Source organism: Triticum dicoccoides, chromosome 4A (assembly GCF_002162155.2).
Source record: "Triticum dicoccoides isolate Atlit2015 ecotype Zavitan chromosome 4A, WEW_v2.0, whole genome shotgun sequence".
In the NCBI taxonomy this organism is placed as follows: Eukaryota; Viridiplantae; Streptophyta; class Magnoliopsida; order Poales; family Poaceae; genus Triticum; species Triticum dicoccoides.
In genome coordinates, this window is record NC_041386.1 from 35,800,995 (window position 1) to 35,817,353 (window position 16,359).

The 16,359-nt window shown below is 50.8% G+C and overlaps 1 protein-coding gene across 1 annotated transcript; it reads right to left on the minus strand.

Annotated features, from left to right (window-relative positions):
* Positions 1 to 2,079: 2,079 nt before the first annotated feature.
* On the minus strand, positions 2,080 to 4,357 carry LOC119284788 (putative polyol transporter 1). Its single transcript, XM_037563948.1, has 2 exons — positions 4,031 to 4,357; positions 2,080 to 3,921 (listed from the first exon to the last, which is right to left on the minus strand). The coding sequence occupies exons 1-2, from the start codon at positions 4,152 to 4,154 to the stop codon at positions 2,480 to 2,482; spliced, it is 1,566 nt and encodes a 521-aa protein (XP_037419845.1). The 5' UTR covers positions 4,155 to 4,357; the 3' UTR covers positions 2,080 to 2,479.
* Positions 4,358 to 16,359: the final 12,002 nt, after the last annotated feature.

The window sequence follows — 16,359 nt, forward strand, 5'->3', positions numbered from 1 at the left end:
CACCATTGGTAGTCAACCTCCACTAGAACGTAACTAACATCTGAGTTAGATTGATAGATGTCAACGTACTAACTAAATGAATACACTTAGTCCATTTTTCACCAAGTAAAGCTCTGTGTGAATGTTCAATCGGCTAGTCCTCGGAATAGATGATATGATGATGGGCCCCATATTCTCATGATGTCAGTGGGCGTTTCACACATGCAAAATGGCATGGTCTTCCCTGACGATCCGGGTTTCAGTTATAATTGCCTTGTGATTTAGGGCATGTATAATGATTGATAAGGTCGTCTTACCTTAAACCTACCATATAGTTTAGAGACGACAATAAAATATCGAAAATTGGCAATGGCTCCTAGGTGCATATGCACCCATTGTCTAAATACATATTTTAAAAAGTTGAAAAACTTCGAACAAAAATCCTGCATGTATATCCAAACATTTTATGTGCGTGCACAAAGTTTTCGGTGAAAAATGAGGTTTTTTGTGGCTTGTGTAAAAAAGACAATTTCGGATGCTTCATTACAACTATTCATTTTGCATTTCTTTATCTTTTTTACACAAGCCACAAAAAACGTAGTTTTTCACCGAAACTTTGTGCATGCACATAGAATGTCCGGATATACCCATGGAATTTTTATTCCAAATTTTTCAACTTTTCAAAATGTGTATTTAGACAATGGGTGCATATAAGGTTGTCTTACCTTAAACCTATAATATCTCTTAGTCTTATCTTTTATAACTAGATATTCGAAACATATGGTGAGAGATATCATTGTTAAGAGTGTTAAGAGATCATCTTAAATAAGAAAAGACACAACCTCCTTTTTTGCAAAAAGGATCAGATCTATTATAAAGATTCACTAGAAGTGCAAAGCACCTCATATATAATAAGAATTACATGGAGGTCCATTGCCCCCAGAACAAGCCGATGTCGCCGCTCTCATACTAGAGCCGCCCTGACCTTATCGATGACATCCAGAAAGTCTTTGTGCACATGCCCTTAAGGATCAGCACCCCGGAGCACCAGTCGTCCCGTTGAATCTGTGAATACCTGAAGAACCTAACGTCAAATCTTGTCGTTGCGTAACTGCAGCGAGAAACCCTAACCTTACCGTCCCAGGGAGCTGGCAGGATTCTATGCCAGAGCTCTGTCTAATCTGTCCCAATGGATGAATTTGAGGAGGATAGGAGCTCGAAAGACTTACTCGAAGAAGAAGCGCCGCCATCGATCCGAGCATCGTCCTACAAAGACTAAAAAACCTACCTATCTACTGGCTAGGGCCGAGGCACCAGAAATCCCCTCCCTACAACTAATCGTCGAAGTGGCAACCAGAGGGGAGGCGAATCCATCGGCTCGCCGACAGAGATAAGGGGAGGAATGCTTTCCCTAGTCGCCTTAGGAGAGGGAAAAGAAAACCATTCCTAATTCAATGATCTTTTTGATGAATAAGACACAAACCTTCTTTCTAATTTCTCTCTGCTTAACCTCAACATTTATCCTATGTGGCTCACCTAAGATATTAACAGTATATACGCCCTTACACTGTTACACATACTTACATTATATATGAGCACAAACGGTTACATGTTCAGACGATACGAACTGTTCTCTTGTTTTCCCTTTTGCGCAAGTGAAAACTACGTCACATACTTCACACATCATTTCCCGAAAGAAACAAAACATCATGTTTTTCTTTTTCTTCAAGTTGCACGTGTACAAAGGTCGACAAGAGAGCTTTCGTTTCGACAAGGTAGCTCAAACTTGAACTTCAACATTTGTCTGGATTTGGTAGGCACATATAAACAGTTCTATAAGGACAATTATTTCGAATGAAACAACTCATCACCCATTCATTAGTGGGCCAAAAGAGTAATCATAGGGGGGATGACTTCTATACTACTCAAATTATTACAAACTGAACTTATTAGTGTAAAATTTAGGCCGAATTTACGACAATATTAGTTTGTCGTCATGGTAATGTACACCGGTTTAGCTAATCCGAAGTTGTCAGGAATTTTTCTTACGTCTGGATAGACTTCTAAAAAGTTTATCAGTTTAGAAGAAGCTCAGAGATGGAAAATATGCAACTAAAGATCAGAGATGACTCGGTCATATATACCGTATAACACAAGCCTGTACATACCAGAAATGCTACCCCATACACACTCGTACAGTATCACTGTCACCTCGGTGAAAAAGATCTGTCACAAGCTGCGCAGTGCGCGCCACGGCAAGCAGCGCGACGGCCGGTGAACCGGACCTTTCTACGTGGATTCATCACGCGTGCGGAATATCATGTGATCTTCCTCCCCGTAGAGCGCTGGGTGTCCTTCCCTACGTCCTAAAGTCTGTAAATCTGACCAACGTGTCCAGAATCTAGAGATTCACGTCCAAGATAGCTTTGGACACAGGCCACACCACACACAACACAAGCACACGACATGTGTACGGACGTACGGCGTAGGTTACTCGGGGTTACTGCTGAGTGATCAGCTCGGTGGACCTCTTGCGCTCGTGGTGCACGACGGCACCGTCGTCGGTGTCGCCGTCGTCCATGTCCTTGCCGAAGAGCTTCCCGGTGTCCTCCAGGCTCTGGCCCATCGTCTCCGGCAGGAAGAAGTACATGAACACCCACCCGGCCGCCGCCACGCAGGCGTACAGGTAGAAGCTCCCGGCGATGGTGATGGCCTCGCTGAGCGACAGGAAGGACATGGTGGTGGCCCCGCCCATGAGCCGGTTCAGGCCCGTGCCGATGGCGGCCGCCTGCGCGCGCAGCCGCAGCGGGTAGATCTCCGAGCAGTACACCCACGCCACGGGCCCCAGCCCCGACGCGAACGACGCCACGAACGACAGCATCGCCACGATGCTCACCGCGCCCAGCGCCTTCGCCTCCGACTCCGGCCGCCGGTCGAGCATGAGCAGGGACGTGGCGAGCGTGAACAGGAAGATGGCCATCCCGCCGCCGCTGGCTAGCAGCAGCGGCCTCCTGCCGACCCGGTCGAGGAGGAGCGTCGCGATCGGGATGAAGAAGGTCTTGCACGCGCCCACCGCCATGGACGCCCCCAGCGAGTTGGTCCTGTTCTTCATCCCGGCCTTCTCGAACACCCGCGGGCTGTACATCACCACGCAGTCCACGCCCGTGGCCTGCTGGATGAACATGAGCCCGAGGCCGGCGACGAGCATGCGGCGCACGGGCCGGCTCGGGTTGATCAGCAGCTCCCTCCACACTCCCTGCCCGCGTGCGGCCTCGTTCGCGCGCACGATGGCGACGACGTCATCGGCGTCCGTCGCGTCCGCGGGGATGCCGACGACCTTCTTGATGTCGAGGAGCCGTTCCTCGGCCTCCTCGGGTGAATCGGAGGTCCTCAGGAGGACACGCCGCGCGTCCTCGATCCGGCCCCGCATGACGAGCCACCGGGGGGACTCCGGCATGGCGAGGACGGCGAAGCCGAGGAAGACGGGCGGCACGGCGCCGACGAGGAACATGGCGCGCCAGCTGAGGTGCACGGGGAGGCGCGCGAAGGCGAAGTTGGAGACGTAGCCGAGGAGGATGCCGAAGTTGTTGAAGACCTCCGGGAAGGTGGTGAGGAAGCCGCGGGAGGAGGTGGGGGCCACCTCGGCGGTGTAGACGGGGGCGATCATGAGCGCGTAGCCGACGCCGATGCCGGCGACGAAGCGGCCGGCCATGAGGAAGGCGTAGTTGGGGGCGAGGCCCATGAGGAGGGCGCCCGTGAAGAAGATGGCGGCCGCCAGTACCATGGTGTAGCGCCGGCCCAGCCAGTCGGAGGTCAGCCCCGCCATGAGCGACCCCAGCAGCGAGTAGATGCTGATGATGCCGGCCAGGATCTCGATCTGCGTGTCCGTGATCTTCAGGTCCTCCTTCATGAACAGCTGCGCGCCGCTCATCACCGAGATGTCTGCTCGCACACATCAAACAAGTTAACGTACGTGTTATCCACAGCATCGGCCTTCATGCAGCACGGTGGTGAGCAAGATCTATAGCTGAGAATGCACGTTGCGGCGTACCGTATCCGAGGAGGACGGAGTTCATGGAGGCGAGGAGGGCGCAGGCGAAGGCGTACTTGTTGATGGGAGGGCGCTTCGCCGGCGCCACGGCCACCGGCACGGCGTCCGCGTCCGTGCTGCTCATGGCTTGGAGATGAGGCGTGTGTGGTGACCTGAACCTAGCTCACTCTCACAGTGCTTAACCGACTGTGTAGTCCTGGTGTGCTCAGTTGCTCTATTATTGTTTGTACTGTGGGTCTCTAGCTAGCTAGCGAATGGGCGTGGCAGCCTCACTCCTCAGTGCTGGACGCAACTAGCAACGGAGATGTGGTGTGTGAAATTTCTTCTCCTCGGCCCTCTTTTATATACGGAGCTGCTGCTGGTGATCACTGAACACAGCGAGAGCGGAAGCAATAATAAGTGCACGCTCGCTTTAGCGGCAAATTTACGTATTCCGAATTAATGGGAAATTGATATGGGCCGTCGTTCTCAGATGTATAGAGTGTACTGTAGTATATGTCGACCGTTGTATTTCGGTCGTCATGAACAAGTGATTTCGATTCACAAATTAATGACCCAAGGAAGAAGTATATGTCGTTCCTGGACATCTCGTTTTCCTCCCTAGCGTAGGTGGCTAGGGCAAACTTTTTCCTCTAGACTTCACCGGCAAGTATGTGGATTCGCCTCCCCTCTACTTGTGGCTTCGGCCGGCGATGGCGGGAAGGGAAATCTCTGTGTCTTACCTCCTGTTATTAGATTATTATAGGCTAATGTTTTCTTAGTCCTTGCATGTGCGACGCTCGGACGTATGGCAACGTTTCTTCATTGAATTTGTCTTCTAAGCTCTGATCTTACTCTAATTCATCCGTTTAGATGTAGTAGACGAAGTGCTGGTGTAGATTCGTACCATCTCCTTGGGGTGATGAGGTTAGTGTTTCTTATCATGTGACGAGATTTGGTGTCAGGTACTTCACATCAATGCAAGGGTTGGACCTCCTCGAGGATTACATGCCTGACGCCTCGGGGCGGATTCCTCGCCGGCCACGTACGCAGCCCTTCACTATTAGGCTGGGTGTGGTTGACGGTGAGTCGCGTCTCCGTGACAGACAGGAGCCGGCTCCACAACGCCGAGACGACAACGACCACCATCGCCGTGATGAGGACGACGACCGCGACCGGGAGGACCGGCATGGTCGGGACGAGGACAGGCAAGCCTCCTCCTGGAGGGACCGCTTCTTCCGTAGCCGATCCCGTGCCCCGCCGCGTCGGCCAGATGAAGGCCGTGGCGAATCCCGCCGCGGCGACCGTGATAGGAGAGATGGTCGGCATAAAGACCGCAGGGATGGGCGTCGTCGTCGTACTGACTTGGACTCCTCGGACGGCCGCAAGAGATCAATCCGTGTCGCGTTCAGCGGTTAGCATCTGGTGAGGTGATCCCGGCTTCGGGTCGCCATGCTCGACACCGCCCACAAGACCGCTCTCCAAGACTTGTTGTTGTTGTCGTCTCTGAGGGATTGTGCGTCCGCTCTCCTCCGCCGTCTCCATGTACAACTTCCAGAGACATTGTTGAGATCACCCCGGCCTCCCCAATTCTGTCCTGGTTGCGCCGCGCTGCTTGCCTGGCCCCCAAGGTGCAGTCGTCTCTCACGTTGGAGGCGCATGAAGCGAGCACGATCTATACTCCGTTGCTTTGGAACCCCCCAGCACTTGAGGACCTGCCCCCTGAAGTGATGCAGAATACACCTCCTCCCTGTTCATCTTTGGTCAGGTTGGGGGCCTCTCATGTGTTGGCTGTTGTCTATGAAGATGACTGTGAAGAGCCTCAACATGGAGATGCCACTATGTTAGCTCCTGAGGACCTGCCCCCTGAAGTGATGCAGAACACACCTCCTCCCTGTTCATCTATGGTCAGGTTGGGGGCCTCTCCTGTGTTGGCTGATGTTGATGAAGATGACCGTGAAGAGCTTCAACATGGAGATGCCATTCTGGAACAACTGTCAGGTGATGCAACTGAAGAAGGAGATGCAACCCCACTGTTCATTCCTCGCATGCCAGCGCTGCTTCCCTGTCCATCTCCGAGATCGACGCCGCCTAGAAGGCCAACAGCGAGATGCAAAACCTTGGCTAGGGTCTCTGGCTTCCAGCTTCCCCGGCGCAGCCCTCGCATACAGGCAAAGAAGAGAGCCATTCCCATCGCCAAGCTTGCTGAACAACTGCTTTGTCATCGCATGGGCATCATTTCTGAAGAGGGGCAAGTCACAGAAGTGGCCATCACCAAGTTCGCTGACATGTTTCAGGGGCGCTTGCCGGACATCACTATTGTTGCATTCCGTGCTCTTTTTATGCTAGAATGTGATATTGCTACAACTGTTGACGATGCCCTTGTGCAGCACGGCGGAGAGGGAGGCCCTGACATGAGCGCGTCCACTGCAGGTGAAGCCTGAGCACCGCTGCTCTGACCAAGATGTAGTCTAGTTTCCCATGTTAGATCGACCAAGTCATGTATGTACGCCTGTTTGCAGTGGCACCTGTGCATTGTTCATGTTGGTCCTGGCGAGACCAGAGATGATCTGTTCGTGTCTAGCTTGTCATGGCTATTGTGTTAGTCCTGGTGATGTTAGTCCAGAGGTGTCCCATGTGTTGTTATGTTAGACACAAATCTATCAATCCTATGCTGGAATGTATGTGGGTTAAACTGCCCAGATCGTCGCGCTACCGTCCATGAAACCATTGCTTCTTCCTTCTGTCAACTCGTATGCATCCAAGAGTCAAAGCTTCAGGCCTCCTTTGGTTTGGAGGAATTTCATAGGAATTCTAGAGGATAGGATTTCTTATAGGATTTTTTCCTTTAGAGCCCTTTGGTTCATAGGAATGGATTCTTATTCGTACATAGGATTGGTTCCTATCCTCCATATTTTATAGGAAAATAAAAATGAGCCTAGACTCAATGGAAAAATTCCTTTGGTGTCAACCAAATGACATCTCGTTTCCTATTCCTACTCATAGGATTTGAGATACATGTCATCTCATTTCCTACAAAATTTCTATTCCCACGATAATCCTATCCTATGAACCAAAAGAGGCCTCAATCTGTTGACCCCTTCTTAGCGGCGTATCTAGGTGGACAGCACCTAAAGAGCTTTGCCCAAAGGCCGCTGATGGTACAAAAGGTGGCATTTTGCTGCTATGGGATGACTCTGCGGTCATGCTGACAAATGTGCAAATTGGTGTCTACTTCCTCTCTGCGATAGTGGCCATCAACAACTATGGCGACGACAAAACTTTTAAGCTAACCACAGTGTATGGACCAACCTGTAGCTTAACAAGGATGCTTTCTATCTTGAGGTGACTTCAGAAAACCCTCCGCCTCGAACCAAATGGCTAGTAAATGGTGATCTCAATCAAATCTATTGTGACAGGGACAAAAACCGAGCCAATGTGGACCGTAGCCATCTCGTGCGGTTCCGCAACGCCTTCAACACATGTGAGCTCAAGGAGATACACATGCAAAACAAGAAATTTACTTGGAGCAATGAACAAAGTAACCCGACGATGAGCAAGCTAGATAGCTTCTTTTGCAATGAAGACTAGGACATCGAGTTTGCCACACACATTCTGCATGCCCTCTCCTCATCACTTTTGGACCATTGCCCACTTCTACTTGCTAATGATGTCGGACCAAAGAAGCCTAAACCCTTCCGTTATGAAAATTACTGGACAAAGATGCCAGGGTTCCAACGAGTCGTCTCCGAGGCATAGACTGAAATTTCTTGTCATGTCGAACCATATCAGCGGTTGTTCCACAAGCTAAAGAGAACATGCCAAAAACTGCGCTCCTGGAGCAAGACCCTTTTCTCGAACTCCAAGGTCCAGCTCCACATGGCTCTTGAGGTTATCCTTCGCCTTGACCTGGCGCAAGAACAAAGAGAGCTAAGCCTAGAGGAAAGGGACCTTCAGAAAAGATTAAAAAGAAGGATCATTAGCTTGGCGGTGCTCGAAAAATCTAGAAAAAGACAAAACTCGAGGATCATAAACCTCAAAGAAGGAGACACCAACACCCGTTATTTCCACCTCCGTGTCAATCACCGGAGGAGGAAAAACTTCATTCATCGCCTCAAACACAATAGGGGTTGGGTCACCTCACACGAAGACAAAGAGAAGATTGTTCACAACCACTTCAAGAACATAGCCAAAAAAAAGGCCATGCTCGTAACATTGATGTCAATTGGGGATTGTTGCCAACTCCTAATTGCAATTTACAGGGCTTGGATGAGGCATTCACTGAGGAGGAGGTCAAAGCTGCGGTGTTTGAATTGTCGGGAGAAAACGCACCCGAACTGGATGGCTTCACGACCACTTTCTTCAAAGCGTGTTGGAACACAATCAAGCCAGGCATCATGTTGGCAGTCAATCATTTCTCCAATCTACAGACTGCTCACCTTCACTGGTTGAACTCGGCTGATGTTGCTCTCATTCCGAAGAAGGATGGTGCTGAGGATATTTCCGACTTCCTCCCTATAAGCCTAATTCATGCCATTGCAAAGATCATTGCTAAGATGATGTCCAAAAGGCTGGCACCTCATATGAACGATCTGGTCTCTCAAGCTCAAAGTGCTTTCATCAAGAAGAGATGTATCCATGACAATTTCATGTACGTGCGCAACCTTGCCAGACGCTTGCACCGCAACAAGACCCCGGCTCTTTTGTTCACGCTCGACATCAAGAAAGCGTTTGATTCGGTGCGGTGGGACTATCTCCTGGACTTGCTGAACCATCTTGGTTTCCCACCCCGGTTCCGTGGTTGGGTGTCTGCCCTCTTGTCTACAGCCTCGTCGCGCGTTCTGCTCAATGGTGTGTAGGGCGACCCCTTCAGACTTGGACGTGGGCTTAGACAAGGGGACCCTCTATCCCCCTTCTCTTTGTGTTCTCCATTGATCCATTACATTACATCCTGGAGAAGGCCACTTCGCAAGGTCACCTTCATCCTATTGGCAGACATGCTATGCCAATCCAGGCTTCACTTTACGTAGATGATGTTGTTGTTTTTATTGCCCCACTTAAGGAGGACGTCAATTTCTTTGCTGCTACCCTTAAGAGCTTTGGAGATATTTCGGGCTTGATGACAAATTGCTCCAAAAGCTTGGTCGCCCCAATTAGATGCGACAATGTGGACCTTTCGGATATTCTTCAATCTTTTCTGGCTCAACGATCCACCTTCCCGGTGAAGTATATATCTTGGATTACCATTGATTGTGAAGTGCCTAAAGAGAATTCACTTTTAGCCTCTAGAGGACAAGATTGCGGCCCAGCTCACTCCTTGAATGGGAAAGCATGTTTCAGCCCCTGGAAGGATGGTTCTTGTTAAGTCGGTCATCACGGCCATCGCCATTTTCTACATGACGATCTAAATATTTCGGTTGAAGTTATGAAAAAGATTGATGCCCTTCGGCGTGCTTATCTCTGGGCTGGTTGTGAAAAGGTCACGGGTGGGAAATGTAAGGTCAACTGAGATCAAGTTTGCAAGTCAAAGTTGCATGGTGGTCTTGGGATCCTAAATCTTCAGAAGTTTGCGGCTGCTCTTCGTCTCTGTTGGTTGTGGTTTGACTGGCAGGACCTGATCATGCATTGGTCAGGCTTGGGCACCCCTTGTGACAAGAATGATCAAAACATCTTTGCATCGGCCTCCAAGGTTTAGGTGGGAGACGGTCTTCGTGCCTCTTTCTAGGAGTCAGCTTGGCTAGATGGCATCAGGCCCAAAGATATTGCTCCCAGAATTTAGGACATCTCCAAAAAGAAGAACTCTTCCATTCATAAGGCATTGCTTAATGGCTTCTGGATCTCCCAGGTGAATGTTGCCTCGGGCATTACCTCTGAGCACATCATCCAGTTTGTTGCGCTTTGTGATAGACTCACCCACATTCAGTTAAACCCAGACATGCCAGATTCCATCACTTGGAAACTCACTACCAATGGCCACTATTCCGCAGCCTCGGCATAAAGGGCTCAGTTTCTTGGCTTGGTGGACACGGATATGAATCAAAATGTGTGGAAGAACTGGGCGCCCCCAAAGTGTAAGTTTTTCGCTTGGCTTGTTATCAATAATAGAATTTGGACGGCTGACAGACTCCACCGCTGTCGGTGTCAAAACCGGCGGATCTCAGGTAGGGGGTCCTGAACTGTGCGTCTAGGCCGGATGGTAACAGGAGGCAGGGGACACGATGTTTTACCCAGGTTCGGGCCCTCTTGATGGAGGTAAAACCCTACGTCCTGCTTGATTGATATTGATGATATGGGTAATACAAGAGTAGATCTACCACGAGATTAGAGAGGCTAAACCCTAGAAGCTAGCCTATGGTATGATTGTTGTTCGTCCTACGGACTAAAACTCTCTGGTTTATATAGACACCGGAGAGGGCTAGGGTTACACAGAGTCGGTTACAATGGTAGGAGATCTACATATCCGTATCGCCAAGCTTGCCTTCCACACCAAGGAAAGTCCCTTCCGGACACGGGACGAAGTCTTCAATCTTGTATCTTCATAGTCTAGGAGTCCGGCCGAAGGTATAGTCCGGCCATCCGGACACCCCCTAATCCAGGACTCCCTCAGTAGCCCCTGAACCAGGCTTCAATGACGACGAGTCCGGCGCACGGATTGTCTTCGGCATTGCAAGGCGGGTTCCTCCTCCAAGTACTTCATAGAAGATTTTGAACACAAAGGTAGTGTCCGGCTCTGCAAAATAAGTTTCCACATATTGCCATAGAGAGAATAATATTTACACAAATCTAATCTGCTGACGTATTCCGTAGCGTGACATCACACCATGGCCAAGTCTTTATTCGAATCGTTTTATTGTCCCACCTCAGCGCGTTTAGCGAGGCAGTTTCCTTGGCACTCTTGTTAAAGCAGAGATCGTGTCCCCTTATTCTGGGATTCTCATCAATACGGGCGTGGGTAACCCAACCATACCCGTTGGTATATTTTCTCGATCAAAGGCGAGTCCTAAACGGTCACGGGGAAGGCCCTTGGTATTCAACCTCTTATAAAGAGACCAAGGCCTTACTCCTTTCTTTCAATCTCAAACGACTTCGCCCTTCGCCTCGAGTTCCAACACCCAAGGTTCCAGATTTCAGGCGCTTCGGACCTTCGACAATGTCCGGTTCCGACCTTCGAGGCCGATGGATGCCCTCCTCCGTCACGAAGGAGGACGTGCTGAAGTTGAGAGAGGCCAGGTTCTTGACCGGCGAAATCTCGCATAGGCTGCCTGCTCAAGGGCAGGTCATTCCCACTCCCAAGCCCGGTGAGAGTGTGGTGTTCATGTCTCACTTCCTTCGGGGGCTAGGCTTCCCGACGGATCCCTTCGTGAGGGGGCTCATGTATTATTATGGGCTGGAATTTCACGGCTTAGCCCCGGAGTCCATCCTCCATATTTCCTCATTCATCGTCGTGTGTGAAGCCTTCCTCCTTATCACTTCTCACTTCGGACTATGGCTCAAGACCTTCAAATTAGAGCCGAAGATGATCGAGGGACGGCACGCGGAGTGTGGAGGTGCTTTTATAAGCAAGAATGCTGGTACTCCATGGCCCAAGGGCTCTTTTCAAGAGGAGTCCAGCTTATGGCAACAAGAGTGGTTTTATATTACCGCTCCCAGGGCCCCTAAGTGGGTGGCGCCACCTGCCTTTCGCTTGGGTCCCCCGCCACGACTGGCGTCATGGGTCAATACGGGGCTGGACTGGGGGCCGGCAAAGGACGTGCCCCTGTTGCAGGGCCACATCCCAGATCTCCTAGAAAGAGACATCAGTCTGGTCGTGGTGACGCAGGTTATGTTAATTCGCCGAGTTCTGCCCTGCAAACGTCGCCCCCTCCGCCTGTGGGAGTTCAACCCAGAGGGACCACGAGTTCTCCAACATTTTCTTGGCATGACGCCCGTGGAGATGTACAAATTGTTCTTCGGACCACAAGTAGTGTGTCCGGATTCTACGGAGGACGCAGGTCTGAGCTGCAATCGTCCGGATACTCAAGTAAGTAGCCTTGTGCCCGGACTCGCTATCCGTATATTTATCATAAAATTGCCCCTAAAAGAGCTGTCCTTTAAACAGGAGTGGGTAGCGAAAGCAAAGCTAATCAGGTGTCCGGCCCCCCTCCCCGAGACCACGCCGGGTCCCGTGCTAGTCAGGATGTTGGAGGTTGTGCCTTCAAAGGGAAGCGAGGGAGGGGACAAGGAAGCTACAACCTTCTCAAAGGAGGTTGTCCGGAAGGGAGGAATCGGAAATTCCTCTCCTCAGGGGAAGAAGAGGACCGCCTCTGAAAACCCGGAGACCATGGCCTTAAAGCGGGGGAAGAAATCTTCGCGAGAGGGTCCTGTGCTGGGGGCTACTTCAGCCGAATTATGCCCTCAAGGGGATCAGCCCTCCACCGAGCCGTAAGTAGAGAGGAGTTTTCTTTTTAAGAAACGAGAGAAATCCCTGCTTTATATCTGAGAAAAGTAATCAAAAATTTACCTTGTAGCTCAGACCTTAGCCCTTCTCAGCAGAGCTCGTCTTCGAGGGATCTTCTTCCGGAGATGATGGAGAGCGGAACGCCTCCCCTGCCGTACCACCTTGTGAGGCGGGCGACCCTGAGGTATCGTCGCGGAGGGTTTCTCCAAATCTGGCAGGGCCGGAAGGTAGTCATATGGCCCCCCAAATCCCTCCGCGTCCGGCCTTCGAAAAGGGCCATCGGACGAGTCCGGCACCGTCTGGTGCGCGGTCGGAGGAGCTGAAGGATCTGCTAGGGCGAGCATCCATCTCAGAGGAGCACCGTGCATTGATGGGTACGGTGATTGAGAGGATTTCATCCGCGGAGAGCGGATTGCATGAGGCCGTCAGGAGTTTACTGACAGGTTTTGAGGTACGCGAAATAATGTACCCTTTTTGGATAGTTGTGCATAAATAAGATGCGCCCTGTGTAGATAGTAGCCCCTGAGACTCTGTGTGTTGTCAAAAGTGACGGCGCACAGAGGATCATAATCCCAGGTCTAATATGCCGCCTTTATACGTAGGTGGCGAAGTGTCCGGTGGCCAGCCGGACTGATGGATTTGCCGAGCTAAAGCGGCAACTTGACGTGGCAGATGCCGACATCGCGCTTGTCCACAAGCGGCTTGACAAGGCACAAGGTATGTAATTCCGTTGGCGGCGCCTGGTAAGAGGAGCTTTATGCCAGTATCTTACAATGTGTGCGCTTGATGCAGATGGTGCTGCTGCCATGGAGAATCTTCAGGCGGAACTTGCCCGAGCCAAGGAGCAAGCCAGGAAAAATGATGCGGCTGCCGGAAAGGCAATTTAAGAGCTGAAAGCCGAACAGGCTGCTCACTGCCGAAGCAAGAAGGAAATGGCCGAGATGGCCATGAGGCTGAAGAAGGTTGCTGACCGTTGCAAGCTTCTTGAAAAAGAAGATCGGGCGAAACGGACGAACCTGAAGAAGGTCGTCGCCGATGCCAAGGATGCTCGCTCTGCGATGAGAGCTATGAAGGAGGAGCTGCGTCAGGCCGGAGAGATCGCGGCTGGAAAGCCCTTTATGCTGCGGAGGAAGTTCTATGATCCTAAACATGCTCCGTTAGACCAGATGTGGAGTACGGCGGACACCTATCTGGATTTAGCAGCGAGTGCCACAGATGCGGCCGAACACTTCCAAGATCAAGAAGATCGCGAAGTGGAAAAGCTCTTCTGGTCGCAGTTCCACAATCCAGGGCGTCCATTGTCATTAGCCGATCGTTTGGCCGAATGGGCCGAGCTAAATAGGTTGTCCGGACTCACCATAAAGTATGTCATGAATCATCTTGGCCAGAGAGGCCAGAGCCGAAAAGTTATTTCAACTTGGTGCAGTAGTTCCTTGGTGTGGCGCTGCATATCAATGCGATGAAGAGGTCAGCGTGCATAGAGGGTGCGCGGATGGCTCTTGCCCGTGTCAAGACATACTGGGCGGAAATGGAAGCCACCGTTGTTGCATCCCCAGACTCGGATGGAAGCCGAGTACCTGCCGAGCGCTATTTTCAGGAAGTTCTGCAAGGCGCTCATTTAATAGAGATGCAGTGCTCGAAGGATACTATATTCGAATAGCATGTATTATTGTAAAACAATATTTTGATAAATTGTAGAAGCTTTTTATACTTGTGCCTGCAAGTATTGGAATACCTCATGTGCGGCTGTTTAACATATACGTGTATATAATCTGAAAGATGGCAGTCGTCGGCTTCAACCCCCACGCACATAATGCGGGGGTGTTCGCAGAAGGCGCATTTTCACACTTGATCCAACATCTTGGTCCTTCAAAGGAGGTGATAGCGCAGCGAACTAGGCAATCGGACTATGATGTTTTATCACTTTCACTTAGCCATAGGAGTTTGACATTGAGGCTACTTATATAGCCCCTGGTGGCGCCTGCGCTCGCCCGAACTCGGGGCGCGTATGTGCCATGGCCGGGAAACGGCCCTTCGTTAATGCGGAGGAATCCTAAAGATTCCGGTAAGTCATCGAGTGGTTGACCAGTCTCACGCTATATCATGACAATCAGTTTTCGGCTTTCTCTACTGAGGTGCTCGCCTGGCCGAACCGGGGCACAATCGCAGTAGTTCTCCTGGTGCCGCCTTAGCCGATAGAGCGGAACGTAAGGCAGCAAAACACAGGAGCCGGGCAAACCCAACATTTGACCAAAGACATGATTCGGAGCTGATGCATATAAGGCCAAATTCGCGACGCCGAACACTCCTTAAGGTATTCGGTCTTTATGAGGGCGGGCAGGATAACGTCCTTAGTAATAAGCCCCTAGTGTCCAGGTACGCGCAAAACTCTGACGTGGCCACATGCCAAAACGCCAGCCTCCTCCTTGGTTATACCAAGAAACCAGGGGATGTGTATCAACAAAAGACAGTAAAAAAGGTTTACGCAGGGTCTTAATCTGAAAAAAATCCTTGGAACGGCTCCCTGCTGCACGTCTGCGCCTGTGTCTCCGTTGTGCCGTATCCTGGACGGGCGTAGCATGTTGTTCAATATGAGCCGAACTCGTCTAGCCGTGTCCGTGGTCTTGACGACCTGTTTAGATGCTTTGGCTGGTGAAGCCGCTTTATTGTGGGGTTGTCAAGGCAGCCGCACTATTTTCCGCGCGGGAGGAACACTCAATGTTTTCCCTTTAATGAGATGATGCCTCGTGGACCGGGCATCTTAAGCGTAAGAGATGCATAATGCGGTATTGCGTTAAAGCGGATGAAAGCTTCGCGTCCCAGTAGTGCTTGATAGCTACTTGAGAATGGGGCGATGTGGAAGGTTAGCTGTTCGCAACGGAAGTTATCGGGGGAGCCGAACATAACTTCTAGCCGGAGAGAACCCATGCAACGGGCATCCGGGCCTGGCGTTACCCCTTGAAAGGAGGTTTTGCTATGGGAAATTTTGGTTGGGTCTATCCCCATGTTGCGGACTGTGTCCTGGTATAACAGGTTTAGATCACTGCCGCCGTCCATCAGGACATTTGTAAAATGAAGTCCGCCGATTATTGGATCTAATACCAAGGCAGTCCAGCCTGCGTTCCGGATACTTCTAGAGTAATCCTGATGGTCAAAGGTGATCGGTTTTAACAACCATTGGCGAGACTCCTTTGGGATAGGCCATATGGCGCGTATCTCTGGTGGCGCCGTTCTGTTCGTCACGTGAAGTAAGTGTACTGTTTTGACTTCTTGTGAGAAATCCTTTTGTTTTCTGGTGCTCTGCTTGTGGGTTCGTCGTCGTCCTCATTTGGTGTGTCGAGCCCCTTGTGTTCGGCGTTGAGTTTGCCGGCTTGCTTGAAAACCCAACAATCTCTGTGGGTATGGTTCGCAGGCTTCCCGGGAGTATTGTGTATTTGACATATCTTGTCCAAGATTTTGTTTAAGTTGGATAGCTCGTCCCTGTTATCCTTGAGGGACGGCTTTCTCTGATTCTGCCGCGAGCTTTTGAATCCGGCATTGACCGCCGTGCTCTTTGGGCTATTTCCCTTATTCCGGCGCTGGTCCTTGCTGCGTCGGGGTTTTCCGTTTCCATCCCTAACTTCGGATGTACTTGGGTCGCTAGTGCTACATCTTGCCAACCAGCTGTCCTCTCCTACGCAAAAGCGGGTCATGAGGCTTGTTAATGCGGTCATTGTTCTTGGCTTTTCTTGGCCGAGGTGTCTGGCGAGCCATTCGTCTCGAACGTTGTGCTTAAAAGCTGTTAGGGCTTCGGCATCCGGACAGTCGACTATCTGATTCTTTTTAGTACCATGAGATGATCCAATGAAAGCACCAATGGCACCAACGTCCGGACTCCCTCAACCGCCATGGGTGGCCGAATTGTAGTCGTTGT

What these genes read in the sequence shown, in the direction of transcription:
- LOC119284788 (XM_037563948.1), bottom strand. Translation starts at nt 4,154, where the DNA reads ATGAGCAGCACGGACGCGGACGCCGTGCCGGTGGCCGTGGCGCCGGCG. An exon ending in CTCCGTCCTCCTCGGATACG is followed by an intron (nt 3,922 to 4,030) that starts GTACGCCGCAAC and finishes GTGTGCGAGCAG; the next exon opens with ACATCTCGGTGATGAGCGGC.